Source organism: Nerophis ophidion, linkage group LG12 (genome assembly GCF_033978795.1).
Source record: "Nerophis ophidion isolate RoL-2023_Sa linkage group LG12, RoL_Noph_v1.0, whole genome shotgun sequence".
Lineage (NCBI taxonomy): Eukaryota > Metazoa > Chordata > Actinopteri > Syngnathiformes > Syngnathidae > Nerophis > Nerophis ophidion.
Window position 1 is genome coordinate 11,589,791 of NC_084622.1, and position 26,735 is coordinate 11,616,525.

The 26,735-nt window shown below is 40.5% G+C and overlaps 1 protein-coding gene across 3 annotated transcripts in view; it reads right to left on the reverse strand.

Moving 5' to 3' along the window:
• Positions 1-26,735, reverse strand: part of elapor2a (endosome-lysosome associated apoptosis and autophagy regulator family member 2a) — a 55,197-nt gene that overhangs the window by 14,395 nt on the left and 14,067 nt on the right. For 2 of the 3 annotated variants that reach the window (XM_061916799.1, XM_061916800.1), the window contains 12 exons: positions 24,022-24,142; positions 16,114-16,303; positions 12,125-12,272; positions 11,968-12,057; positions 9,735-9,840; positions 9,513-9,665; positions 9,356-9,444; positions 9,108-9,288; positions 8,911-9,039; positions 5,500-5,590; positions 5,320-5,422; positions 3,414-3,551 (listed from right to left, as the gene is read on the reverse strand). In XM_061916799.1, coding sequence (XP_061772783.1) covers positions 3,414-3,551; positions 5,320-5,422; positions 5,500-5,590; positions 8,911-9,039; positions 9,108-9,288; positions 9,356-9,444; positions 9,513-9,665; positions 9,735-9,840; positions 11,968-12,057; positions 12,125-12,272; positions 16,114-16,303; positions 24,022-24,142 — 1,539 coding nt within the window. Of the gene's footprint in view, positions 1-3,413; positions 3,552-5,319; positions 5,423-5,499; positions 5,591-8,910; positions 9,040-9,107; positions 9,289-9,355; positions 9,445-9,512; positions 9,666-9,734; positions 9,841-11,967; positions 12,058-12,124; positions 12,273-14,860; positions 15,039-15,173; positions 15,888-16,113; positions 16,304-24,021; positions 24,143-26,735 lie in introns of those variants that run through there. The other variant, XM_061916801.1, reaches the window with a different exon arrangement.

The window sequence follows — 26,735 nt, forward strand, 5'->3', positions numbered from 1 at the left end:
TTAGCTGTGTTGCTAGCGGTGTGGTGCGAGTGGTACTACGAGAGAGAGCGAAGGTGCGAATCTGGTAAAAAATGAAGGTGGAATTAATTCCCAAAAAAAACAGCACGGGCTCCATCAACTGGCGGTGGTTTGGCTTCAAGTGGGGATATGTCAAACAGACAACCTTAAAAGGGAACATTATCACCAGACCTATGTGAGTGTCAATATATACCTTGATGGTGCAGAAAAAAGACCATATATTTTTTTAACCGATTTCCAAACTCTAAATGGGTGAATTTTGGCGAATTAAACGCCTTTCTGTTTATCGCTCTGGAGGGGATGACGTCAGAATGTGACGTCGCCGAGGTAATACAGCCGCCATTTTCATTTTCAACCTATTGTAAACATTGGGTCTCAGCTCTGTTATTTTCCGTTTTTTCGACTATTTTTTGGAACCTTGGAGACATCATGCCTCGTCGGTGTGTTGTCGGAGGGTGTAACAACACTAACGGGCGGCATGGCGTAGTGGGTAGAGCGGCCGTGCCAGAAACCTGAGGGTTGCAGGTTCGCTTCCCACCTATGGACATCAAAGTCGCTGCCGTTGTGTCCTTGGGCAGGACATTTCACCCTTTGCCGCTCACACCGGTGAATGAATGATGAATGAATGATTGGTGGTGGGCAGAGGGGCCGTAGGCGCAAACTGGCAGCCACGCTTCCGTCAGTCTACCCTAGGGCAGCTGTGGCTACAGATGTAGCTTACCACCACCAGGTGTGAATGAATGATGGGTTCCCACTTCTCTGTGAGCGCTTTGAGTATATAACAATAGAAAAGCGCAATATAAATCTAATCCATTATTATTATTATTATTATTATTAACAGGGAGGGATTCAAGTTGCACCGAAGATGCGAAAGTGTCTGCCGCCAGACCCCCATTGAATGTACCAAAGTGGCTCCACATTTTACCGGCGATGACAGACATGGCACAGAGATGTATGGATAACCTGCAGATGCATTTGCAATGATAAATTCAACGAAATCACAAAGGTGAGTTTTGTTGATGTTGACTTATGTGCTAATCAGACATATTTGGTCGCGGCGTGACTGCGAGCTAATCGATGCTAACATGCTATTTACCGGCGGTGCTAAGGCAGACATGGCACAGAGATGTATGGATAACCTGCAGATGCATTTGTAACGATAAAGTCACAGAAATCACAAAGGTGAGTTTTGTTGATGTTGACTGCCAGCTAATCGATGCTAACATGCTACGCTAATCAACGCTAACATGCTATTTACCGGCGGTGCTAAAGCAGACATGGCACAGAGATGTATGGATAACCTGCAGATGCATTTGCAACTATATTACGTTTCCTTCCACCCACATTTAATGCGAAAAAAACACTTACCAATCGTGTCACAACATGCAAAAGTCCTGATCGTTTGGTCCGCACATTTTACCGGCGATGCTAACGCAGCTATTCGGCCATGCTAAGGCTATGAATAGCGTCAATAGCTATTCCCTCAATAGCTTCAGTTTCTTCTTCAATACTTTCATACTCCAACCATTCGTTTCAATACATGCGTAATCTGTTAATCGCTTAAGCTGCTGAAATCCGAGTCTAAATCCGAGCTAATGTCGCTATATCTTGCTGTGCTATTCGCCATTGTTTGTTTACATTGGCAGCACTGTATGACGTCACAGGGAATTGGATAGTGGCATCGCAAATAGCAAAAATCAAGCACTTTAAAGCTCTTTTTAGGGATATTCAGAGACCGGTAAAATTTTGAAAAAAACTTCAAAAAATACAACATGCCACTGGGAACTGATTTTTATTGTTTTTAACCCTTTTGAAATTGTGATAATGTTCCCCTTTAATATGTCAAGTGTGGGGCTAAAAAGCGTTGCTACAAAAAGTAGCATTACTGCTAATTTACAGTTTCATTTTAAGTCACCCGCTACAGAATGAGTGCCTGAAACTCTTTGTCAACATCACGACTGGTGCCACACCAACAAAATGCCGAAGCAACCATTTCCAGATCGTATTAAAAAAAAATAGTCAACAACAGAAGGAGATAACGTCCGCAGTAACCTACCACATAGCGAAGGACATACACTATTTGATTTCCTATTATGCAGCTCATTTTCATTTGACACTTGTTGAAATATCTTGTGTGACATCATGCACAAAAGCGCACTTTATTTGTTTTAAACTATTGTAGTGGCGTTCTGTACAAAAAGTGCACTTTAATTTAGTGTTGTTTTGAGATGTCATCTTAGTGACATCATGCACAAAAGTGCACTAATAGCTTGTTTTAAAATGTCTCTGACAATCTTGCACTTTCTGTTTTGGAAATTAAATTAATGTTTTGTGCCACTGCTTAATAACTGTTTGATAAATACACTTTGGCTAAATTGACTTAGTTGGGATATCCCTCTCTGCATGAAAGTTTAAAATTAACATATATTAATGCAGTATGAAGAAGAATGTTTTAATGTAGACACATAGAATCATCATACTGCTGTGATTATATGCATCAAGTGTTCCTTCAAGGCTGAAGCAAAATATGGAGATATATATGGTGTATCGTGACGTGGCCTAAAAATATTGAGATATTAAAAAAAGGCCATATCGTCCAGCCCTACTCCCAAGTGGGCCGGACTGGTACAATCACGGCACGTTAACTTAAAAATAAAGACAACTTCACATTGTTTTCTTTGTTTAAAAAATAGAACAAGCACATCCTGAAAATTTACAAATCATAATATTGTTGTTTTTTTGTTACACTTACATGTTGTGTTTGATTACTGAAGCTATTGTTTGAAGCCAATAAACTATCAATAAACCTAAATAAAACAAAATACAATATTTTTGGAAATAGGAAAAATAACATCCATGGTCACATAAGAATTGATGATATGGAGATAGAAAGGGTGTATTCAACATTTTTGGGGGGAATCCATATAGATGATGAATTCAATTGAAAACTGTACATAAATATACTCAAGACAACGGTCATTTTAAAAACATCACTGCACATCATAATGGCAGCTACAGTTTGCATCTTAATGATCTAAAAAAAATATTTGGGAATGTCCGGCGGGACGGATTGAAAAGCTTAATGGGCCAAATGTGGCCCCCGGGCCTTAATTTGCCCAGGTCTGCTCTATATCAAACTTTCAAGCCTGATTGAGCCTTTTTTACTTTTATCCTTCCCATGGATTTGAATGACATTGAAAAGTGTGAGTAAAACTCCATGCTGCACAGTTTCCACACAACCAAGACAAAAAGCCCAAGTCACGACTGAAGCACTTTAGTGAGAGTACGAATAGGAGAAAAGTAGGGAACTTCAAGCACTTGAAAAAAGGAGAATAGGGCTTACAGAGGGCCAGTTTTCTTGTGTGCAACGTTTTCAAGTCAATTCCTGGACTTACATCTGACGGCTGATTGGTCCTCTGGAAAGCCCATGTGTAGGAAACTGAGGCATTCTTCGTCATGACGTGCGTGTAAGTCTGTCGGGTTTTACTTCGCTCCCACGACTCCACCACTGTGGTGCTCCTCCGGTTCACATCCTTCACAGAAAGGACAATATTTACAACTGAAGATGTCCGTCAAGGATTTACGCTGCATATTCCAAAAATAAAATCTATCTAGAAGTTCTCACTTGTATAACAGAGGATTTAGCCAGGTATCTAGAGGTTCTCACTTGTACAAACCCCGTTTCCATATCAGTTGGGAAATTGTGTTAGATGTAAATATAAACGGAATTCAATGATTTGCAAATCACTTTCAACCCATATTCAGTTGAATATGCTACAAAGACAACATATTTGATGTTCAAACCGATAAACATTTTTTTTGTGCATATCATTAACTTTAGAATTTGATGCCAGCAACACGTGACAAAGAAGTTGGGAAAGGTGGCAATAAATACTGATAAAGTTGAGGAATGCTCTTTAAACACTAAAATGGAACATCCCACAAGTGTACAGGCTAATTGGGAACAGTTGGGTGCCATGATTGGGTATAAAAGCAGCTTCCGTGAAATGCTAAGTAATTCACAAACAAGGATGGGGTGAGGGTCACCAATTTACAAGCAAATTGTCAAACAGTTTTAGAACAACATTTCTCAACGAGCTATTGCAAGGAATTTAGGGATTTTACCATCTAAGGTCCATAAAATCATCAAAAAGTTCAGAGAATCTTGAGAAATCACTGCACGTAAGCCATTATATTATAGACTTTTGATCCCTCAGGCGGTACTGCATCAAAAACCGACATCAGTGTGTAAAGGATATCACCACATGGGCTCAGGAACACTTCATAAAACCACTGTCAGTAACTGCAGTTGGTCGCCACATCTGTAAATGCAAGTTAAAACACTACCATGCAAAGCCAAACCCATTTATCAATCCTGAAACGCCGCTGGCTTGGCTGGGCCCGAGCTCACCAAAGATGGACTGATGCAAAGTGGAAAGGTGTTCTGTGGTCTGACGAGTCTACATTTCAAATTATATTTGGAAACAGAGGACGTGGTGTCCCCCAGAACAAAGAGGAACATAACCATTCAGGTTGTTATAGGCGCAAAGTTCAAAAGCCAGCATCCGTGATGGTATGGGGGTGCATTAGTGCCCAAGGCATGGGTAACGTACACATCTTTGAAGGCACCATTAATGCTGAAAGGTCCATACAGGTTTTGGAGCAACATATGTTGTCATCCAAGCAACGTTATCATGGACGCCCCTGCTTATTTCAGCAAGACAAGTGTTACAACAGCGTGGATTCGTAAAAAAAGAGTGCGGGTACTTTCCTAGCCCACCCGCAGTCTAGACTTGTGTCCCATCGAAAATGTGTGGCACATTATAAAGAGTAAAATAAGATAGCGGAGACCCCGGACTGTTGAACGACTGAAGCTCTACATAAAACAAGAATGGGAAAGAATTCCACTTTCAAAGCTTCAACAATTATTTTCCTCAGTTGCCAAACGTTTATTGAGTGTTGTTAAAAGAAAAGGTGATGTAACACAGTGGTGAACATGCCCTTTCCCAACTACTTTGGCACGTGTTGCAGCCATGAAATTCCAAGTTAATTATTATTTGCAAAAAAAATAAAGTTTGAGTTTGAACATCAAATATCTTGTCTTTGTAGGGCATTCAATTGAATATGGGTTGAAAAGGATTTGCAAGTCATTGTATTCCGTTTATATTTACATCCAACACAATTTCCCATTTTATATGGAAACGGGGTTTGTATAACAGAGGATTTAGCCAGATATCTAGAAGTTCTCCAGAAAGGAGATAAGATGCACAGATGGAAGACATGTCAAGGAGCATCCCTCACCATCATGAAGTAGAATTCACAGTCTGTGGTGCACGACGTCTCAAACTCAAAGGTAATGCGACCGAACTCTGTTGTGGAATGGCTTGACATTGACGTCGGGAGCCTGGTGAAAGGCAACAATAAGAGAGACCATCGGACACAGGAAACAACACAAGACAATGAGTGATGAAAGGTGTTCACTTGAATCCAGGAACGTGGATGCTGAGGATGAGGTAATCGTTATCCGAGCTTCCCGCTCCGCTCTGGATATGATCGCGGGCCACTTCCCAACCTAATAAAAAAATATTCATTTCAATTCAATTGCTGTTTTTTGATTGGAATCATTGGTACACACTAGGGTTGTACGGTATTGTCAGATTCAAACATTGATGACATCTATTAAACAAGGCAAGAAGCAAGGAAGGCAGGAAGCAAGGAAATAAACAGAGACAGAATTCAATTTTGATCAATTTGAGGAGATACGTGTCGACCTGTGACCGCTTACAGTGTCACCCACGCTCTGGCGAAAGATTGTACGCCACCTCTTTTTATTTGGACTTTTCCTGTCTACATAACAGCTGTTTCTAAAGGAATATGGGGGAAGTAAACAGCCATTGTTTTCGGTCACATTTACAAAAAAGAAAAAAGATGCCTCCGGCTCGGGCTGGTCCTGGATAGAGCTTGGGCAGGTCTCGGATCAAAATAGATAACCTCTCCCGTCACCTCCCGACGTACACAAATGGAATTGTACAAGCCTTTGTCTTGTTACAACAAAGACAGCTTTTGTCTATCCACTGGGAACTCAGAGGACAGAGAGTTTTTTGATAATTTACATTTAATTTTTCTGACAGGTATACTGGTACTAGTATAGTATCGCAGTACTAATGAATCAAAAACAGTGCTAGACTCTGTTTGAAAAGTACCGGTTCCCGGGCATGACGGTGCATCGTTACGTCGTGACATTGCTGGTGTTACGAGCAGAGGAGCATGTTTGGCAGCGCACAATCACGGAGTACTGACAAGCACACTTACTACACAACGTAAAAGAATACAATAGCTCATCGACGTCACCGCTAACCAAAGCTAGCACGTCTAAATGTAAACAAATGTCATGGGTGGATCTACACTTGACAGCCACTGTAATGATACCAAGTACAATAGTGTATCTAGTCGATACTACTATGAAAACATCGATATTTTTTACCGTCATAATATCTTTTTTCCTTTTTTAAAAATGTATATTATATTCATAAACTCAGGAAACATGAGGACTTTGAATATGACCAATGTATGATCCTGTAACTACTTGGTATCAGATCAATACCTAAATGAGTGGTATCATTCAAACAATTGTAAAGTATCAAACAAGAGAAGAATAAGTGATTGTTACTGTCAGAATAATTGTATCTAAGTTATCACAAAACTTTGTGTTGCCATGAGTTCCCGCAAGAAGACAAAAGCTGTCTTTGATCCTACCGAGCAGAAGGCTTTTAAAACTCCACTGTGTAGGATGGGGAGCGACATGAGGGTTCTGTTTCTTTAAAGTATTGTAATCAACAGAAAGATTTTGTCTTGACCCGAGAACTATAAAGCGGAGAGGAAGCAGGACCAGACTCCCCTCCAGGTGACCTCTTCTTTTAACTGTTTTACGACCTTTTCTTTGAAATGTTTTGTGGCCAAAGGCAGCACCTATTTACGATCCCCTTCCTTTAGAAACAGCATGTAATCAGGGAAAGTCCAAATAAAAGAGGAGGCGTACAATCTTTCGTCAGAGCGTGGAACACTGTACAAGGCTACAGGTGTACGCATTTCTCCTCATTGAGCCAAATTTAATTGTGTCTCTGTTTAATTCCTTACTTCTTGTCTTGTTTAAAAGATGCCATCAGTGTTTGAACCTAACAATTACATGTTAACAGAAGTGTAGATAGAACATGTTAAAACAGAAAATAAGCAGATATTAACAGTACATGAACAAGTATATTGAAAGCCATTTTTACAGTTTGTCCCTCATAATGTAGACAAAATAATAGGTAGATAAATGACACAATATGTTACTGCATACGTCAGCAGACTAAATAGGAGCCTTTGTTTGTTTACTTACTACTAAAAGACAAGTTGTCTAGAATGTTCATTATTTTATTTAAGGACTAAATTGCAATAATAAACATATCTTTCATGTACCCTAGGTTTTTGTGTTCAATTAAAGCCAATAATGACATGTTTTGTGGTCCCCTTTATTTAGAAAAGTATCAAAACGTATCGAAAAAAATCTAAATACATTATGGCACCTTATTGCCCTTTTGTGGGTTCTTCCGAGGATGTCGTAGTCGTAATGGTTTGTACAGTCCTTTGAGACATTTGTGATTTAGGGCTATATAAATAAACATTGATTGATTGATTGGTATCAAAATATTGGTATCGGGACAACCCTAGTACACACATGGACAATCGGGCTGGTTTTGTCCTGATTTTCCCCTTTCCAACAAAACACAGCCAACCCCCAATTATCTTATAATTTATTAGATCATTATATAAGATTATCTTGTGGTCTGAGGTTTGTTAAGACTGAATTTAACCCCACCCACCTCAACTTCCTCTCAGGGAGAGCATGTGCCAAATTCCAAGTTGCTGTTTTGAGGCATGTTAAAAAAAATAATGCACTTTGTGACTTCAATAATAAATATGGCAGTGCCATGTTGCCATTTTTTTCCATACCTTGAGTTGATTTATTTTGGAAAACCTTGTTGCATTGTTTAATGCATCACAACAAAATTAGGCATAATAATGTCTTAATTCCATGACTGTATACATCGGTATTTTAATTTTCCTGAAGGAATAAATAAAGTACTATCCACCTATCTATCTATCTATCTATCTATCTAGCTATCGGAATCCTGATTTATTTTGGAAAACCTTGTTGCATTGTTTAATGCATCACAACAAAATTAGGCATAATAATGTCTTAATTCCATGACTGTATATATCGGTATTTTAATTTTCCTGAAGGTATAAATAAAGTACTATCTATCTATCTATCCATCTATCTATCTATCAATCTATCTATCAATCTATCAATCTATCAATCGGAATCCTGATTTATTTTGGAAAACCTTGTTGCATTGTTTAATGCATCACAACAAAATTAGGCATAATAATGTCTTAATTCCATGACTGTATATATCGGTATTTTAATTTTCCTGAAGGTATAAATAAAGTACTATCTATCTATCTATCTATCTATCCATCTATCAATCAGAATTGATACTTAAGAGTTGGACAATATCAGAATATCAGCAAAAAAGCCATTATCGGACATCTCTAATAATAATAATAATAATAATGTAACGCTGTTGAATGGAGATGAGTCAAAGACTTGTGCCAGGCGGACAAACTCCGCTCGGACTAAAGCCAGTTCCTTGCACCTGCCCCCAACCTCATTGATTGGCTTTATCTTGCTCCCTTTGTTTACTTTTTGCTAAAAACAAACTATTTATTATGTATACCTAATAATCCAAAATATGCATTCAGTCCTTCACTTCTGAGATCTAAATTTGGGCCCAGACTACCACAAAGATAAAAGCCAAGAATTTTCTCCCGGCCACCTAAACTCACCATTCATGCCGTCACATCTAGCGTTGCCCACGTTGAAACAGGAAGTCTTCATGTTCGCCGGCAGAACGTTCCACCATTTGTACTCGTAACCCAAAGTGGGCTCCGTACCCGCCGGGCATCGCTGACAGGCTGCGAGGGAGAAGACCGTCACGGATGGATTATAAAGAGAGGGTAAAGAACCGGAGAGGGCGCCGTACCTTTCATCCCATCTGAAAAGGTCCCAGGTGGGCAGGGTGAGCAGATGGCTGTTTCGTTGTTATAGAACCCGGGGTTGCAAGGAGGGCAGGGCTTACGCTGGCCACCGGGGGGCAGCGTAATAGCTCCGGTCACGTTCTCGAGGCAGACCTTGGGCTCGATCCATTTATATATAATCTGGGTCTGGAATTACAGACGGAGGCAAGTGAGGAAACGAGTCTTGGAAACGACGAGACGGCGTTCACCTCACCTTTCCCTCGTTGTCGCAAGCGGTGTGGATGCTGAAATAGTCCTTCTTGGAACACGGCGGTCTGTTCTGACACACAGCTGAGCCCTCATCTTCCGTTGAAGAAAAAGGGCCACTGTCATCAACAGGCGCATGCCGAAGAGCCGCGTGTGTACCGTACCTGCGTACTGGCTGCTGGTGTTGCAGGAAGTGCACGAGCTCGCTCCGTGAGCCGAGTAGGTGTCCCGGGGGCAGGGCTGGCAGGAGGCGGAGCCGGGGACACGGCTGAATGTTCCTGGCTTACAAGGGAAACACTCGGACGTGTAGGCAACCCCTGGAAGACAAGGGGAAAGGGGTAAATGTTTGCAAGAAACACAGAACATGAGAAGAGAAGATGGCAAACCTTCTATGAGGATATTTTTCAGCAAGGCAGGTTTCAGCGCTTTAGCTCCCACCACGACCGCACTGGTCCTCCAATACATGATGTTGGCGCCAGACTTCAGGTTCACCTTGCATGCAAAAGATGAGAGCTAACCCACAGTGCTTAGTGCAATTTTACCGTATTTTTCGGACTATAATCTAGGCTGACCTTATTCTGAAATCCCAAAAAGAGGACACATATGTGTGCCAAGGCCGGGACTAAGTGAAAATTTGTCAATGATACTCGAACTTGCTTTATAAAAAATATATTTTCTCCTCTGTTGACAGCAGTGTTGGCACAAGGAATTGTCAAAATGGAGTCCCACTTTTTTTTAAGCATTTTAAAAACAAATGATAAACGTATGTATTGTCCTGTTATATCTCACATTTCAGGGTTTGCCGCAGCGCTTTGTTGCTAAGGCGGCCGCCTTAACAATAAAGAGCCGCCGCCTAAGCTAAAGTTTTAACAAGCTGCTCCTCTTACTTCTGCCTCTGTCAGTACGTCCCTGCGGCACCAATCCAATCCAATCCAATCCACTTTATTTATATAGCACATTTAAACAACAAGAACGTTTCCAAAGTGCTGCACAGACATGTTAAAAACAATATTAAAAAACAATATTATTCTCCACCAATGACTGAATAGAAACAAAAAATAAATACATATAAAACTAATATAAAAACAATAAAAAAATAAAAATGATTAAAAACTATTTTAGCGTTGTCCCACCCACAGAACCATCTGATTGACTGCTCTGCGTGTAACCAATCAGCAGAGGACAGATGGTGGAGTGAGCGGAAAGGTGTTTAGCAGGTGAGCATAATGCAGCGGACTCTCCCTAAATTATAATAAAAACTTCCAAATCAACTGCTAGTAACACCTCTATGAGGCCGTTGCCGTCTAAAAACATAAGCGGCAGCTCAGCTCGCTCCCAGTCCTTGAGGTGAAGGCTAATTAGCTTTTAGGGTAACGTTAGCTCATTTGGGTGTGTGCGTGTGTTACGGAAAGCAAAGCCCTGTCTGTCTGAGAGAAAAACAGGCATTATTGACCTAGAGTTAACAACTAAGTTATTTCACTTGACCTTTTTCTGTGTTGATTGAGCTGTGTTGAAGCAGCAAATTAGGACATTATGTTAAATGAAGAGTTTCTGTCTCTGATAGTTGATATAATAATGTAAGTGCATCATAAAGCCTACATGAACTCCATGGTGTTCAGAGATGAATAGTCTCTCCTATTGCCATTGTACTATTTTTTCAGTTATAGTTACATTAATCATTGGTAATGTAGCAGCCTAGTTTTGAATGGCAGGGTCCCTGCTACCACGTTGATAAAAGTATAACATTTACATAATAAAAATCAACTACAGACTTCCCAAATGCTATAATGAATTAAGCATGATGAGTTGAACATATGTCATCATGTGGCCCGATTTTTAACTATTTTTTCAAACGCTTATTTACAGTAAGTCATTAATTTGACTTAGTCATTATTTTGTCATAGTAAGTCAATATTTACTAAGTCAAAACAATGACATACTTAGTATCTCAGGTAAAGAGGACATGTCCGGGGAAAAGAGGACGTATGGTCAGTTTACTATAAGCTGCTACTTTTTCCCTACGCTTTGTACCCTGCAGCTTATAAAACGGTGCAAATTTTTCGGCCATAATGTTTTGTATTCAACATTTTTCCCCCATAGCGTTTCTGTTTGAAGGGTTTCTACATTCATCACTCCAAGTAATGTTTGTAAGTATTATAATATAACAAATCATACTTACTAAATCGTCCCATGTGTGATGTCTGCAGTAGTTTTTTTTCATACATATTTGTGCAAACTACCGTGACGTGATAAAGCTTGCATCGTTAGCATTAGCACATATGCTAACAAGTTTACGAGTGTCTGTGTTAGTATTATTAACTTACAATGGCATTCTTTTTGTATTGTTTCAATTGCACCAAAACGTCACTTGAGTTATTGTGTCTGTTTAGTTGATTGGAGAGCTAGCTTTCAACTTGTTTTTTTTTATTAGCCGTTTTACTGCCCTGTGACAGGCACTGTTTGGAAACAATAAATGTTCGTCCATAAACATTTACAATATCTTTCGTACCAGTATATATCTGCGGTTTATGGTCTGATGCGGCTAATGTATGCAAAAATATGTATTTATTTAGAAATTTAGTGGGTTTAGTTTAAATACCGGTGCAGTCCAGAACTTACCGTGTGTGTTGCCCACTCGCCTGGATTGCTGAGTTTAAGCCACTTGGTGTCCACGGCCTGATCCATCTCCTGACATTGGTCATTCTGAATCTGCAACACAAATAATTAATTGGCGGCTTCGACCCTCCCCTGGGCGACACAAACATGCGCTACTCACAAAGAACTCAAAGAGCAGGTTTTTGTCTGGGTACTGGTATTCAAAGCTGACCGATCCGGTCTTCTTCAGACGGACCGCATATATGAGCGAGACCGTGCACTCGTCCCTGTTGGACTCCAGGTAACTTCCCTGAGGCACCCAGGAAGAACTGCATGGAAAAATAAATTTATACTTACAATCACCTGGACTTATGGTTTTAATTAGAGTTACTATATAGTACATCACTTATTTGCAGAGTCAATTTCTTAGGAAATGGTTAAAATTGTGGAAAAATTAAAATCTAAGACTTCAATTGATTGTAATGGAATTGATATGGAAACCATAAAAAAGGTTATCGATGAGATCTGAGGACCATTATTGTATAATAGTAACCTATCATTTCAAACAGGCAAACAAAATGGCTAAAGCTGCATTGCAGAAACTGAAATCTAAGTAAGATGAAATATCTCAAATAAGGGTGACATTTGCTTATTTTCTGTCTGATCAAATTAATTATTTTCACTAAGTAGAGTCTTTTACTTGTTTTAAGTGTTTTGCTCCTAAATGATCTCAGTAAGATATAACAGCTTGTTGCCGAAATTTGATGACCTATATTAAGTAAAACATGCTTGAAACTAGAAAATAAAGTGTTGCATCTGTTGCTGTGTCATCAACACTCACAAGTACAAAACTACTTTTTTAAAGTAATCATTTCTTACTTCTATATGAAAGAAAAAAATCCTGATGCCGAGCGCATATCATTATGTCAAGATAATGAAACTAGTATTTACTTACTTTAACAATATGTTTCAACTTATTGAGCAAAAAGGTCTCTTTTTTTCTACCAGAAAAGTGCACTTTTTATTAGTGAGAATATATTTATTTTAAGGTATTTTTTGGTTCATTGAGGTTAGCTAATTGTACTTGTTTTGGAAAGTTTTGACAAGCCAAATTTTCTTGTTCTATTGGCAGATCATTTTGCTTAGTTCAAGTAAAATAACCCTCATTTTTGTATTTTTAGGGACCGATGTCCCTTTGGGACAGAGGACCCTATTGAATTTCTAGCGTTTTATTATTATTCTTTATTATTATTATTATTATTATAGGGCTTTACGGTGGCAGAGGGGTTAGTGCGTCTGCCTCACAATACGAAGGTCCTGCAGCCCTGGGTTCAATCCCAGGCTCGGGATCTTTCTGTGTGGAGTTTGCATGTCCTCCCCGTGAATGCGTGGGTTCCCTCCGGGTACTCCGGCTTCCTCCCACTTCCAAAAACATGCACCTGGAGATAGGTTGATTGGCAACACTAAATTGGCCCTAGTGTGTGAATGTGAGAGTGAATGTTGTCTGTTTTGGCCCTGTGATGAGATGGCGACTTGTCCAGGGTGTACACCGCCTTCCGCCCGATTGTAGCTGAGATAGGCGCCAGAATAAGCGGTAGAAAGTGGATGGATGGATGGATGGATGGATGGATGATTATTATACCACCGCCTCTTTGAGCTGTAATTTTACACCCTTAACATGCTTCAAAACTCACCAAATTTGACACATCAGGACTGGCGAAAACTGTGATATAATCAAAAAACCACACCCCAAAAATCAGAATTGCGCTCTAGCGTCCCCTAGGAAGAAAACACAGACTAAACTGCCTCTAACTCCCAGTAGAAATGTCATACACACATGAAACAAAAACCTCTATGTAGGTCTCACTTACACCTATATTTCATACACTGACAACCCCCAGCTAAAATCAACCGGAAGTTTGCAATTCCCCCTTCAATACAAAAGATGGCTCAAAAGACTTGCCTTTTTTCAAACATCTCCTCTGAGGCCGTTTGTCGTGTCGGCTTCAAATAAGCACAGGAGAGAGATTGAACCCTTTTGATTAAAAGTTGATGAAAGAGTTTATAACGAATTTAAAAGACTGATGTATACATGTGTATACAACTTTTTCTCTGTGTAATAATCCATCTATCTTCTACCGCTTATCCGAGCTTGGGTCGCGGGGGCAGCAGCCAATCAGGGAAGCCCAGACTTCCCTCTCCTCAGCCACTTGCACCAGCTCTTCCCGGGGGATCCCAAGGCGCTCCCAGGCCTGCTGAGAGACATAGTCTCTGCAGCGTGTCCTGGGTCTTCCTCGTGGTCTCCTACATGTCCTGAACACCTCAACAGCGAGGCTTCCTTATAAAATGCCCATCCACTTTACAACTGTTATTACTATGAGACTGATGTATAATACATGTGTATACACCTTTTTCTCTGGGTAATAATCCATCCATCCATCTTCTACCGCATGGGTCGCGGGGGCAGCAGCCCAATCGGTCCCGTCGATTGCTGCTTGCAGCTTTAATTTTTCTTGTTTTCGAACACTGACTTTTTGCAGTGTGCACCATTTTATAAGACCGGAAACAAACACCAATTTACAAACAATAGACCTGTTTCTTTACTTCCACAATTTTTGTGATATCATTGAAAAACTGTTCAATAACAGATTAGAGAGTTTCAAATAGTGGCTAGAAGCTTGTGGATGGCTACCAAAATCACCTTAATGAAGTGAAACTTGACAAGGGACATGTAAGCAAATATTAAAGGCCTACTGAAATTAGATTTTCTTATTTAAACCGGGATAGCAGGTTTATACTATGTGTCATACTTGATCATTTCGCGATATTGACATATTTTTGCTGAAAGGCTTTAGCAGAGAACATCGACGATAAAGTTCGCAACTTATGGTTGCTAATAAAAAAGCCTTGCCTTTACCGGAAGTAGCAGACGATGTGCGCGTGACGTCACTGGTTGTAGAGCTCCTCACATCCTCACATTGTTTACAATCATAGCCAGCAGCAGCTAGAGCTATTCGGACCGAGGAAGCGAAAATTTCCCCATTAATTTGAGCAAGGATGAAAGATTCGTGGATGAGGAAATTTAGAGTGAAGGCCTAGAAAAAAAGAAAAAAAACAGGCGAGGGCAGTGAGAGCGAGTCAAGTGTTTTTAGACACATTTACTAGGACAATTCTGGGAAATCCCTTATCTGCCTATTGTGTTGCTAGTGTTTTAGTGAATTAAATAGTACCTTAAAGTTGGAGAGGTGTGGCCACGGGTGTGTTGACGCCAGAGTCTCTGAGAAAAGTCACGGCAGCTGCAGGACGACACTGGCTCCGCTGATCTCCGGTAAGAGATGACTTATTGCCACAATTTTCTCATTGAAAACTGCCGGTTGACAAGTGGTCGGGAACCATGTTGGCTTGACCGCTCTGATCCATAGTAAAGCTTCACCTCCGGGAATTTTAAACAAGGAAACACCGTGTGTTTGTGTGGCTAAAGGCTAAAAGCTTCCCACCTCCATCTTTTTACTTTGACTTCTCCATTATTAATTGGACAAATTGCAAAAGATTCCGCAACACAGATGTCCAAAATACCGTGCAATTGCGCGATGAAAAGAGACGACTTTTAGCCATAAGTGGTGCTGGGCTAATATGTGCCCTCCGACCAATAACTTCACAAACACGCGTCAATCATTCCGCAACGTTTTCAACAGGAAACTCCGCGGGAAATTTAAAATTGTAATTTAGTAAACTAAACCGGTCGTATTGGCATGTGTTGCAATGTTAATAGTTCATCATTGATATATAAACTATCAGACTGCGTGGTCGGTAGTAGTGGGTTTCAGTAGGCCTTTAACATTGCTGTATGTATACTTTTGACCCAGCACAATGGCTCACATTTTCAGTAGAGCCATAATAAATCCATAAAAGAACGAAACTTCATGAATGTTTTTTTGTGACCAACAAGTATGTGCTCCAATCACAAAAAAATAATAGTTATAGAAAGTATTGGAAACTCACGACAGCCATGAGAAGATGTTATTTACAAGTGTATGTAAACTTTTGACCATGACTGTATATATATATATATATATATATATATTTCAATATAAGAAGATGTACCAAAATGATTGGTGACTCATTTTTACCGTACATTTCCCATCCCGTTGTGTCTCGCTGCTTCCCTACCTGTTGCATGTGCCGCTTCCATCTCTGTGGGGGCTGTTTTCCAGGGCGGTTGCTAGGCTACTGAATCCCGCAGGCATGGAATCCCATTGGTCGAAGCGGATGCCGCTGCCCAGGGAGTAGCTTCCAGCGGCGCACCGGGTGCACTCCTGAGCTGACATCTCCAGAAATTCGCCGGCTTTGCACGAAAATGCTTTCGGACACACACACAAAAATAGTTGCGTTGAAAAAAAAAAAGCATGATGACGAATATAAAGTTACTTATTTGAGTTAGGACTCCTGAGGAGGCATTGAGAGTAATGTAATCCTTCCATGCTGGTACACTCCGTCACTGCACTTTCTACACTTAACCACATATGGGACAGGGTTGCTTTTCCTCATTCCTGTTGCGATTGCGTGATGTCTCCCTTTACTGTAAGCCACATGTGTCAAACTCAAGGCCCGCTGGCCAGATCTGGGCCGCCACGTCATTTTATGTGGCCGGTGAAAACCTGAAAATAATGTGTGTTAATTAAGTACTTTATCTTTTCTCACTAAATGCATTTATTCCTTCTGTTTTGATATTTAAAACAGTACATGTAGTGCCTGCACTTGCATATCTTTTAAATGTCAATACATCGAAATTAGAGATGTCCGATAATGGCTTTTTGCCGATATCCGATATTGTCCAACTCTTAATAACTTTTTCCGATACAGATAAATACAGTCTTGGAATTAACACATTATTATGCCTAATTTTGTTGTGATGCCCCACTGCATGCATTAAACAATGTAACAAGGTTTCCCAAAATAAATCAACTCCAGTTATGGAAAAAAATGCCAACATGGCACTGCCATATTTATTTTTGAAGTCACAAAGTGCATTGTTTTTTTTAACAAGCCTCAAAAACGCAGCTTGGAATTTGGGACAAGCTCTCCCTGAGATACACTACAACTATGGGAAGTACTATTAAGGGTGTGGCAAAAAAATCGATTTGAATTTGAATCGCGATTCTCACGTAGTGCGATTCAGAATCGATTCACTTTTTTTTTTAAATCAATTTTTTTTTTTTTTTTTTAATATCAATCCAACAAAACAATACACAGCAATATCAAAGGTCTACTGAAATGAGATTTTCGTATTTAAACAGGGATAGTAGGTCCATTCTATGTGTCATACTTGATCATTTCGCGATATTGCCATATTTTTGCTGAAAGAATTTAGTAGAGAACATCCACGATAAAGTGGTGACAAAAAAGCCCTGCCTTTACCAGAAGTCGCAGACGATGACGTCACAAGTGTGGGGGCTCCTCACATATTCACATTGATTTTAATGGGAGCCTCCAACAAAAAGTGCTATTCAGACCAATAAAATGACAATTTCCCCATTAATTTGAGCGAGAATGAAAGACTTATGTTTGAGGATATTGATAGCAACGGACTAGAGAAAAAAAATAAAAGTTAAAAAAATTAAAAACACGATTGCATTGGGACGGATTCAGATGTTTTTAGACACATTTACTAGGATAATTCTGGGCAATCCCTTATCTTTCTATTGTGTTGCTAGTGTTTTAGTGCGTTTAATAGTACCTGATAGCCGGAGGTGTGTGTCCACGGGTGTCTTGACACCAGTGTCTCAGGGGAGTCAACGGCAGCTATGGACGGCACAAGCTCAGCTGATCTCCGGTAAAAAGCGACTTTTTACCACAATTTTCTCACCGAAACCTGCTGGTTGACATTCCGTCGTGATTCATGTTCGCTTGACCGCGCTCTGATCCATAGTAAAGTTTCACCTCCAGGAATTTTAAACAAGGAATCACCGTGTGTTTGTGTGGCTAAAGGCTAAAGCTTCCCAACTCCATCTTTCTACTTTGACTTCTCCAATATTAATTGAACAAATTGCAAAAAATTCAGCAACACAGATCTCCAAAATACTGTGTAAATATGCCGTTAAAGCAGACGACTTTTAGCGGTGTGTGTGTGCAGCGCTCATATTTCCTAAAAACCCATGAAGTCTTGGGTACACGTCATCATTACACAACGTTTTCAAGACGAAACTACCAGGAAATTTAAAATTGCAATTTTAGTAAACTAAAAAGGCCGTATTGGCATGTGTTGCAATGTTAATATTTCATCATTAATTATATATAAACTATCAGACTGCGTGGTGGGTAGTAGTGGGTTTCAGTAGGCCTTTACCATAACAATGCAATCCAATTCCAAAACCAAACCTGACCCAGCAAAACTCAGAACTGCAATAAACAGAGCAATTGAGGAGACACAAAACAAACCAAAAGTAGTGAAACAAAAATGAATAGTTATAATTTCAGCATAGCAGTGATTAAAAATCCCTCATTGACATTATCATTAGACATTTATGAAAATTAAAAAAAAGAACAATAGTGTCACAGTGGCTTACACTTGCATCGCATCGCATAAGCTTGACAACACACTGTGTCCCATTTTTTCACAAAGATAAAATAAGTCATATTTTTGGGCCGTTTAATAGTTAAAACAAATTTACATTATTGCAATCAGTTGATAAAACATTGTCCTTTACAATTATAAAAGCTTTTTACAAAAATCTACTACTCTGCTAGTGTGTCAGCAGACTGGGGTAGATCCTGTTGAAATCCTATGTATTGAATGAATAGAGAATCCCTTTAAATCGGGAAAAAAATCGTTTTTGAATCGAGAATCATGTTGAATAGAAAAAAAAAATCGATTTTGAATCGAATTGTGACCCCAAGAATCGATATTGAATCGACTCGTGGGACACCCAAAGATTCGAAGCTTAAGTACTATACTTTGACTTTCACAAAGTGCATTATTTATTTTTTTTAAGATTAATTAATTAATTAATGGATTAGATTTATATCGCGCTTTTCTATTGTTATATACTCAAAGCGCTCACAGAGAAGTGGGAACCCATCATTCATTCACACCTGGTGGTGGTAAGCTACATCTGTAGCCACAGCTGCCCTGGGGTAGACTGACGGAAGCGTGGCTGCCAGTTTGCGCCTACGGCCCCTCCGACCACCACCAATCATTCATTCATCATTCATTAGCCGGTGTGAGCGGCACCGGGGGCAAAGGGTGAAGTGTCCTGCCCGAGGACACAACGGCAGCGACTTTGATGTCCATAGGTGGGAAGCGAACCTACAACCCTCAGGTTTCTGGCACGGCCGCTCTACCCAATACGCCATGCCGCCCCTTAAAGATGCCTCAAAACAACAGCTACAAAAACAATGAAGGCACACAGCTTCAGTCCAGAGTATACTAGAGTAATAAAGTACACAATAACATGTTCCTCCTTTCGTGCAATACTGCCTTGCATACTGTGTAACAGGAAATTATAAACCGGGGTCAATCTGCTCTGCTCAACCATATTTGTATGAGTAACACAAATGTGCTGCAAGCTAGTGGCGAGTGTTTGAAGTGGCCTAGCAGTCAGTCACAGCTTCTGAAATGCTGCGTTAAAACAGGGCAGCTCTGTTCACTGCAAGCTGCAAAGTGTGCGCCATGCAGGGCAGACTAGCCACACTAAACTCCACCGTAGCTTTTGTTTTCCCTGGCCATAACGTGGGCTTTCGCCTTGGGGTGGTTTTTGTTGTATTTTTGTTTTTCCTCAGCAGAGTCTTTAAGCGACAACTGTGTGGTACTACTTTTTTTCCGTGTTTGCTTTTCACCCATAATCATCCGCTTGGATTCATCGTGCATCTCCTTATGATTCTTGAAAAGGTGGGAGATCAAATTGCTCGTATTAAATGAAGACGTCTTGGTTCCTCCTTGCATATCCAACGTTTTGCTGTCATTGCAAATTTCCAGTTCTTTATCCGTCAGAGACACTTTAGACACAACGTCGTTAGTCAGTCACCACGGCTACAGCACCGGCAACAACACACTCTTGTTGTTATGCTCCGCTCGCGGCGGTTTGATGAGGTCATCAAGCGTCGCCAGTAAACCTCTCATGCTGCAGTCGTGCTGCAACTCTTGTGTTGTGTGTGGGAGGGGAGGGGCTGCTGACATGGTAGACGCAACTGCTCTGTACTTCTCCCTACGTCCGTGTACCACTCCGTACAGCGGCGTTTTAAAACGTCATACAATTTTCTTTGCTCTATTGTTGTTGTTATTGTTGTGTTTGCTGTTGTTGTTTTTGTCTCTCTGTCTAATCCCCCTCTTGTCCCCACAATTCCCCTGTCTTCCTTTTCCCCCCCTTTCTATCCCCTCCTGCTCCGGCCTGGCTGCACTATATAATAATATAAATACATTTAATAAAGTCAGATACAAATAAGGCAACAAGAGAAGTATCCCACACTTCTCTTTTGTAAGGTAAATATGAACAGCTGATATGGGCATCTACATCAACTAGATCAGTGGTTCTCAAGCTTTTTTCAGTGAAGTACCCCCTGTGAAAATGTTTTTTCATTTAAGTACCCCCTAATCAGAGCAAAATATTTTTTGGTTGAAAAAAGAGATGAAGAAGTAAAATACAGCACTATGTCATCAGTTTCTGATTTATTACATTGTATAACAGTACAAAATATTGCTCATTTATAGTGGTCTTTCTTGAACTATTTGGAAAAAAATATATAAAAATAACAAAAAAATTGTTGAAAAATAAACAAGTGATTCAATTATAAATAAAGATTTCTACACTTAGAAGCAATCATCAACTTAAAGTGCCCTCTTTGGGGATTGTAATAGAGATCCATCTGGATTCATCAAATTAATTCTAAACATTTCTTCACAAAAAAAGAAATCTTTAATATCAATATTTATGGAACATGTCCACAAAATCTAGCTGTAAACACTGAATATTGCATTGTTGCATTTTTTTCACAGTTTATGAACTTACATTTATATTGTGTTGAAGTATTATTCAATAAACATATCTATAAAGGATTTTTGAATTGTTGCCATTTTTAGAATATTTTTGAAAAATCTCACAAACCCATTGGCATACCTTCAAGTACCCCCATTTGAGAACCACTGTACTATATGATTTGCTTGAGAAGCTGGACAGGAAAAAATAAAAAAATATTACTTTTTGAAATTGATACAGATAATTTCCGATATTACATTTTTAAAGCACTAGCTCAGGCTCCTTCCTTTGGATGGATGGATGTACATTTTTAAAGCATTTAATATTTTGATTAGATGTCCGATATTATCCATCCATCCATCTCCTTCCGCTTATCCGAGGTTGGGTCGCGGGGGCAGCACCCTAAGCAGGGAAGCCCAGACTTCCCTCTCCCCAGCCACTTCGTCCAGCTCTTCCCGAGGCGATCCCAGGACATCCGGGAGACATAGTCTTCCCAACGTGTCCTGGGTCTTCCCCGTGGCCTCCTAAAGGTTGAGCATGTCCTAAACGCCTCCCTAGGCAGGCATTCGGGTGGCATCCTGACCAGATACCCAAACCACTTCATCTGGCTCCTCTCGACGTGGAGGAGCATCGGCTTTACTTTGAGCTTCTCCCCCTATCTCTAAGGGAGAGCCCCGCCACCCGGCGGAGGAAACACATTGTACCCGTGATCTTGTCCTTTCGGTCATAACCCAAAGCTCATGACCATAGGCGAGGATGGGAACGTAGATCGACCGGTAAATTGAGAGCTTTGCCCTACGGCTCAGCTCCTTCTTCACCACAACGGATCGATACAGCGTCCGCATTACTGAAGACGCCGCACAGATCCGCCTGTCCATCTCACCATCCACTCTTCCCTCACTCCTGAACAAGACTCCCAGGTACTTGAACTCCTCCACTTGGGGCAAAGTCTCCGACCCAACCCGGAATTGGCACTCCATTTTCCGGGTGAGGACCATGGACTCGGACTTGGAGGCGCTGATTCTCATCCCAGTCGCTTCACACTCGGCTGTGACCCGATCCAGTGAGAGCTGAAAATCCTGGCCAGATGAAGCCATCAGGACCACATCATCTGCAAAAAGCAGAGACCTAATCCTGCATCCCCCAAACCGGATCCCCTCAACACCCAGACTGCGCCTAGAAATTCTGTCCATAAGTTATGAACAGAATCGGTGAAGCACATGGCTGATGGAGCGCAGCTAACAAACCGGTCCTACCACATCTTACAACATCAGCGAGGTATCAGGTAACATCCTGTGTTCCACCATTAAACAGTTATGTCCTAATAGACCTAAGTGACTCATTTTCTATAAAAGCCTTTGAGTAATTCCCTTGACTGATTACGGAAAAAATTAACTCCCCAATTTTAACGTTTTAATGCATTAGAGAATATGTTTTGTAAGAATGTTCTGACTCCTGTTTAAATGCCAGCGGGCGCGCAGCACCAAATTCTGAGCCCCCATTCACAAAACTCCAAAAGGAAACCCCCCCCCCCCACACACACACACACTTGTTCTGTTTACATCAGGGGTCTCAAACTCAATTCACCTGGGGGCCATTGGATGCAGAGTCTGGTTGAGGCTGTTCTGCAAGAAAAGATTTCTTAAAGAATTTTTCGCATACTCCTCAGCATGTCTAGTTGTGTAATGACGTTTCAAATTATATCCCTTGTGCACCGCAACTTTCTCTGTGCAAATAAGACACGTCGGAGTGCCCCTGTGCTCCACAAAGAAATATTTCATCTCCAACTTTTCCTGGAATTGTCTTTGCTCATCACTAACCTTTCTCTTCCCTGCAGGCTTTGAAAAAGACGTGTTTGGGGTTGTGGAATATATTTGCATTTAGCCCACGCACGCAGAATAATGTTATTTCCGCAATGTGTGTCGTTCTGCTTTTCCTCCCTACAGCCACACGGCGGTCGGCGGATAATAGCCGGGAAAGTACCGGGATAGCGAGCGCAAAAAAGTGAGGGCTCTCGGAGTGTTATCCGGCGTCATATAGAAATACATGTAGTGTTCATCGTGTGAGGGAATGCAAATTAAACAATAAAAAAAAACAAATAACAGTTTGAATTGGCCCAGGTTATCAGGGACTGTAATTACTGACGGACAGGTGTCACGTTGTGACTGCAGCCGGGCATGTAAGAAAACCCTCGTCTCCATGGCAACGTTTCTGTCGCTTTCACTCATTTGCCGCTTTTCCACTAACGCAGTGGTAGGCAACCCAGAACGTTGAAAGAGCCATTTTGGACCCAAATAACAACGCTGTCAAGAGCCGTTCATATAAAACTCGAGGGCCGCACTAACATTAAATATCGGTTGATATCGGAATCTGTAATTAAGAGTTGGACAATATCGGAATATCGGCAAAAAAGCCTTTGTCAGACATCTCTTATTTAAATTATACGAAAATGTATATATTGCATGCTTAGAATTATAAGGTACACTTTATTTGTAATTATTACATTTGTCTGAATAATTTGATGACATACTATTTCGTACTGCTTTACTACAGTGAAGATTACGTAACTGTTTAATTGCAAATATGGCGGAAGGATACGTGCGGTAATAGGGTTTGGACACAATGTATTATGGGTAATGGCAGTCAGGTATGGTGGAATCGAGCCACAGTTTTTTGACCTTACTCTTACTTTTTCTTACTGTAACTCTTTGTTTTGCCATTCTTTTTTTTTTCCACATCGTTATTGTTTTATGTTTTTGAATGATTAATTTAACAAGTAAACGATACGAAACGAAGAGGAGCGTCTGGAGTTGTGTTTGCGGGAGCAGGAGAAAATGGAGGAGCGTCACGCTGAGGCTTCATTAGGAAAGTACAGTTATAAAAGTGAGAGGTGCACCATCCATGTATGCTCTCTCTCTGTCCGCTTCTTTTATTTTGAACAGCACTACTTCCTGTCTGTGATACTTCTGCGTTTATTAGCCTTTGCCTTTGGAAAAGACAGACGGTCAGGATGTGGCAGTGGAAATTTCTCAGCACTGATAAGGAGGCGATGCGGACACACAACAGATTTGTTTCCTTTATCTTACACACACACACACACACTTACTGCACTTTGCGCCGCGGACCGGCTCTGGTAGGCCGACGCAGGTTCCAGGGTTGTGAGGGATGGCCGCTCTCCACCGAGATCCAGAACTGTCACATTCCGTGTACTCGTAGTAGTAATCCTCCTGGAAAATACAAATCACTTTATTAGGTACTAGGGTTGTACGGTGTACCGGTACTAGTATAGTATCGCGGTACTAATGAATCAAAAACGGTATATCATGTAATGACATCGCTGGTTTTACGAGTGACACACACAGAGTACTTACAAGCAGACAGTGTGTAGACAGAAAAGGGAGAACGGACGCATTTTGGCCTAAAAACTAAAGATAAAAGGTCTCTATCTGACCGACCACATCAAACATGAGGTGGACGCGGGCAAATACTGCGGCATGGTCATGCTGGACATTCAGAAGGCCTTTGACACCGTTAACCACGCTATACTGTTGGATAAGCTCAGAGCAATCGGATTCGATAAAACCTCATCGAGCTGGATGCAATCTTACTTGGAGGGGAGGAAACAGGTGGTAGAGGTGAACAGCACCGTGTCCCCTCCCCTCTCAGTAAGCTGTGGAGTCGCCCAAGGCAGTATACTAGGACCTTTACTATTCCTAATATATGTAAATGACATGTCATCAGAATGCCACTGTGAATTGTTCCTGTTGCGGATGACTCGGCCCTGCTGGTATCCTGCAAGGACAAGTCACAGGTGGAACAAATCCTCAGTGCTGAACTCCTTAATATTTGCACCTGGCTCGCTGACAACAAGCTATCCATACACTTAGGTACAACGGAATCCATCCTATTTGGGTCCCATATCAACTTTAGGAAAGTCAGTGACTTCACTATAAAAGTGGGTGACATTGTTATCACCAGGAAAGATGAGATCACCTACCTAGGTTCCATTCTAGAGGCTAATCTTTCCTGTGATAAAATGGCAACCAAGGTAATCGAAAAGGTCAACCAAAGAACAAGATTCCTCTACAGAATCTCCTCTCTGGTCAACAAAAGTACCTTGAAGATTCTAGCGGGAACTCTCATTCAACCCTTTTTCGATTATGCTTGCACCTCCTGGTACCCCAGCACCTCCAAAACCCTCAAATCTAGACTCCAAACATCCCAGAATAAGCTAGTCCGGTTACTTTTAGACCTCCACTCCAGATCACACCTCACTCCTACTTTCTTCTCCAAGGTGGGCATGCTCAGGGTGGAAGACAGAGAAAAACAACTTGCACTTAGCCTAGTCTATAAAATCTACTACACTTCCCTGATACGGACGTACATGTCAAACTTCTTCCTTAACGTAAATTACCGCCATAACCACAACACCAGGGGGAGCTCCACAAACCACGTTAAACCAAGATTCCGATCTAACAAAGGTCTTAACTCATTCTCTTTCTATGCCACATGTAAGTGGAATGCACTCCCAACAGGTGTAAAAGTAAGTGCATCTCTATATTCCTTCAAAGCCGCTCTAAAACAACACCTCCAGGCAACTTCAACACTTTACTAATACCCTTCTCCATTCACATCCCATCTCCTCGGATTATAAATAACCTAATGTAAATAATCAAATGTACTTCTAAAGTGTTTACTTACTCTTATGCTATCTGAAGTCACTATGTTCTCTGCTCGCTGTACATATCCTACAAGTAAGACCTACACTGTTTCAACGTCCATTTCTCTGTTGATGCAATTGTTGAAGACTGAAGTACTGATATCAACCAAAGGTCCTCATCCCACCCCCCGGATTATAAATAATGTAAATAATTTAATGTATATACTATGATGATTAACCTGTGTGATGACTGTATTATGATGATGGTATATATTTGTACCATGAATTGATTAACATAGATCCCGACTTAAAGAAGTTGAAAAACTTATTCGGGTGTTACCATTTAGTGGTCAATTGTACGGAATATGTACTGAACTGTGCAATCTACTAATAAAAGTATTAGTCAATCAATCAAAAAAGTTATAACACTGAAACACCCTCAGGATGAGGTGTTTTAGCTACTTTTAAAAGACTAATACTTGTCTCCATGGCGACAAATAAAGTAAGTTTCTTACGAGTGTCATTATCACTGGAGGACGAGGAATAGCTAAACATGCTTCACTAGACGCCGTAGGATACAATAGCTCACCGGCATCACAATGTAAACAAAAGATAACACACCTGAATGTAAATAAATGCGATGGGTGGATCTACACCTGACATCCACTGTCATGATACCAAGTACAAGATACTAATCAGGTCCAGTCGACATTTTTTATTGTCACATCATCTTTTTTTTTTTTTTTCAAAATTCATATTATGTTTATAAACTAAGAAAATACGTCCCTGGACACATGAGGACTTTGAATATGACCAATGTATGATCCTGTAACGACTTGGTATCGGGTTGATACCTAAATGTGTGGTATCATCCAAAACTAATGTAAAGTATCAAAGAAGAGAAGAATAAGTGATTATTACATTTTAACAAAAGTAAGCAGAAATAATCAGATATTAACAATAAATGAACAAGTAGAAAATAATAATATTTTACAGTTTGTCCCTCATAACGTTGACCAAATAGGTGTATAAATGACACAATGTTATTGCATACGTCAGCAGACTAATTAGAAGTCTTTGTTTGTTTACTTATTACTAAAAGACAAGTTGTCTAGTATGTTCACTATTTTATTTAAGGACAAACTTGCAATAGTAAACAT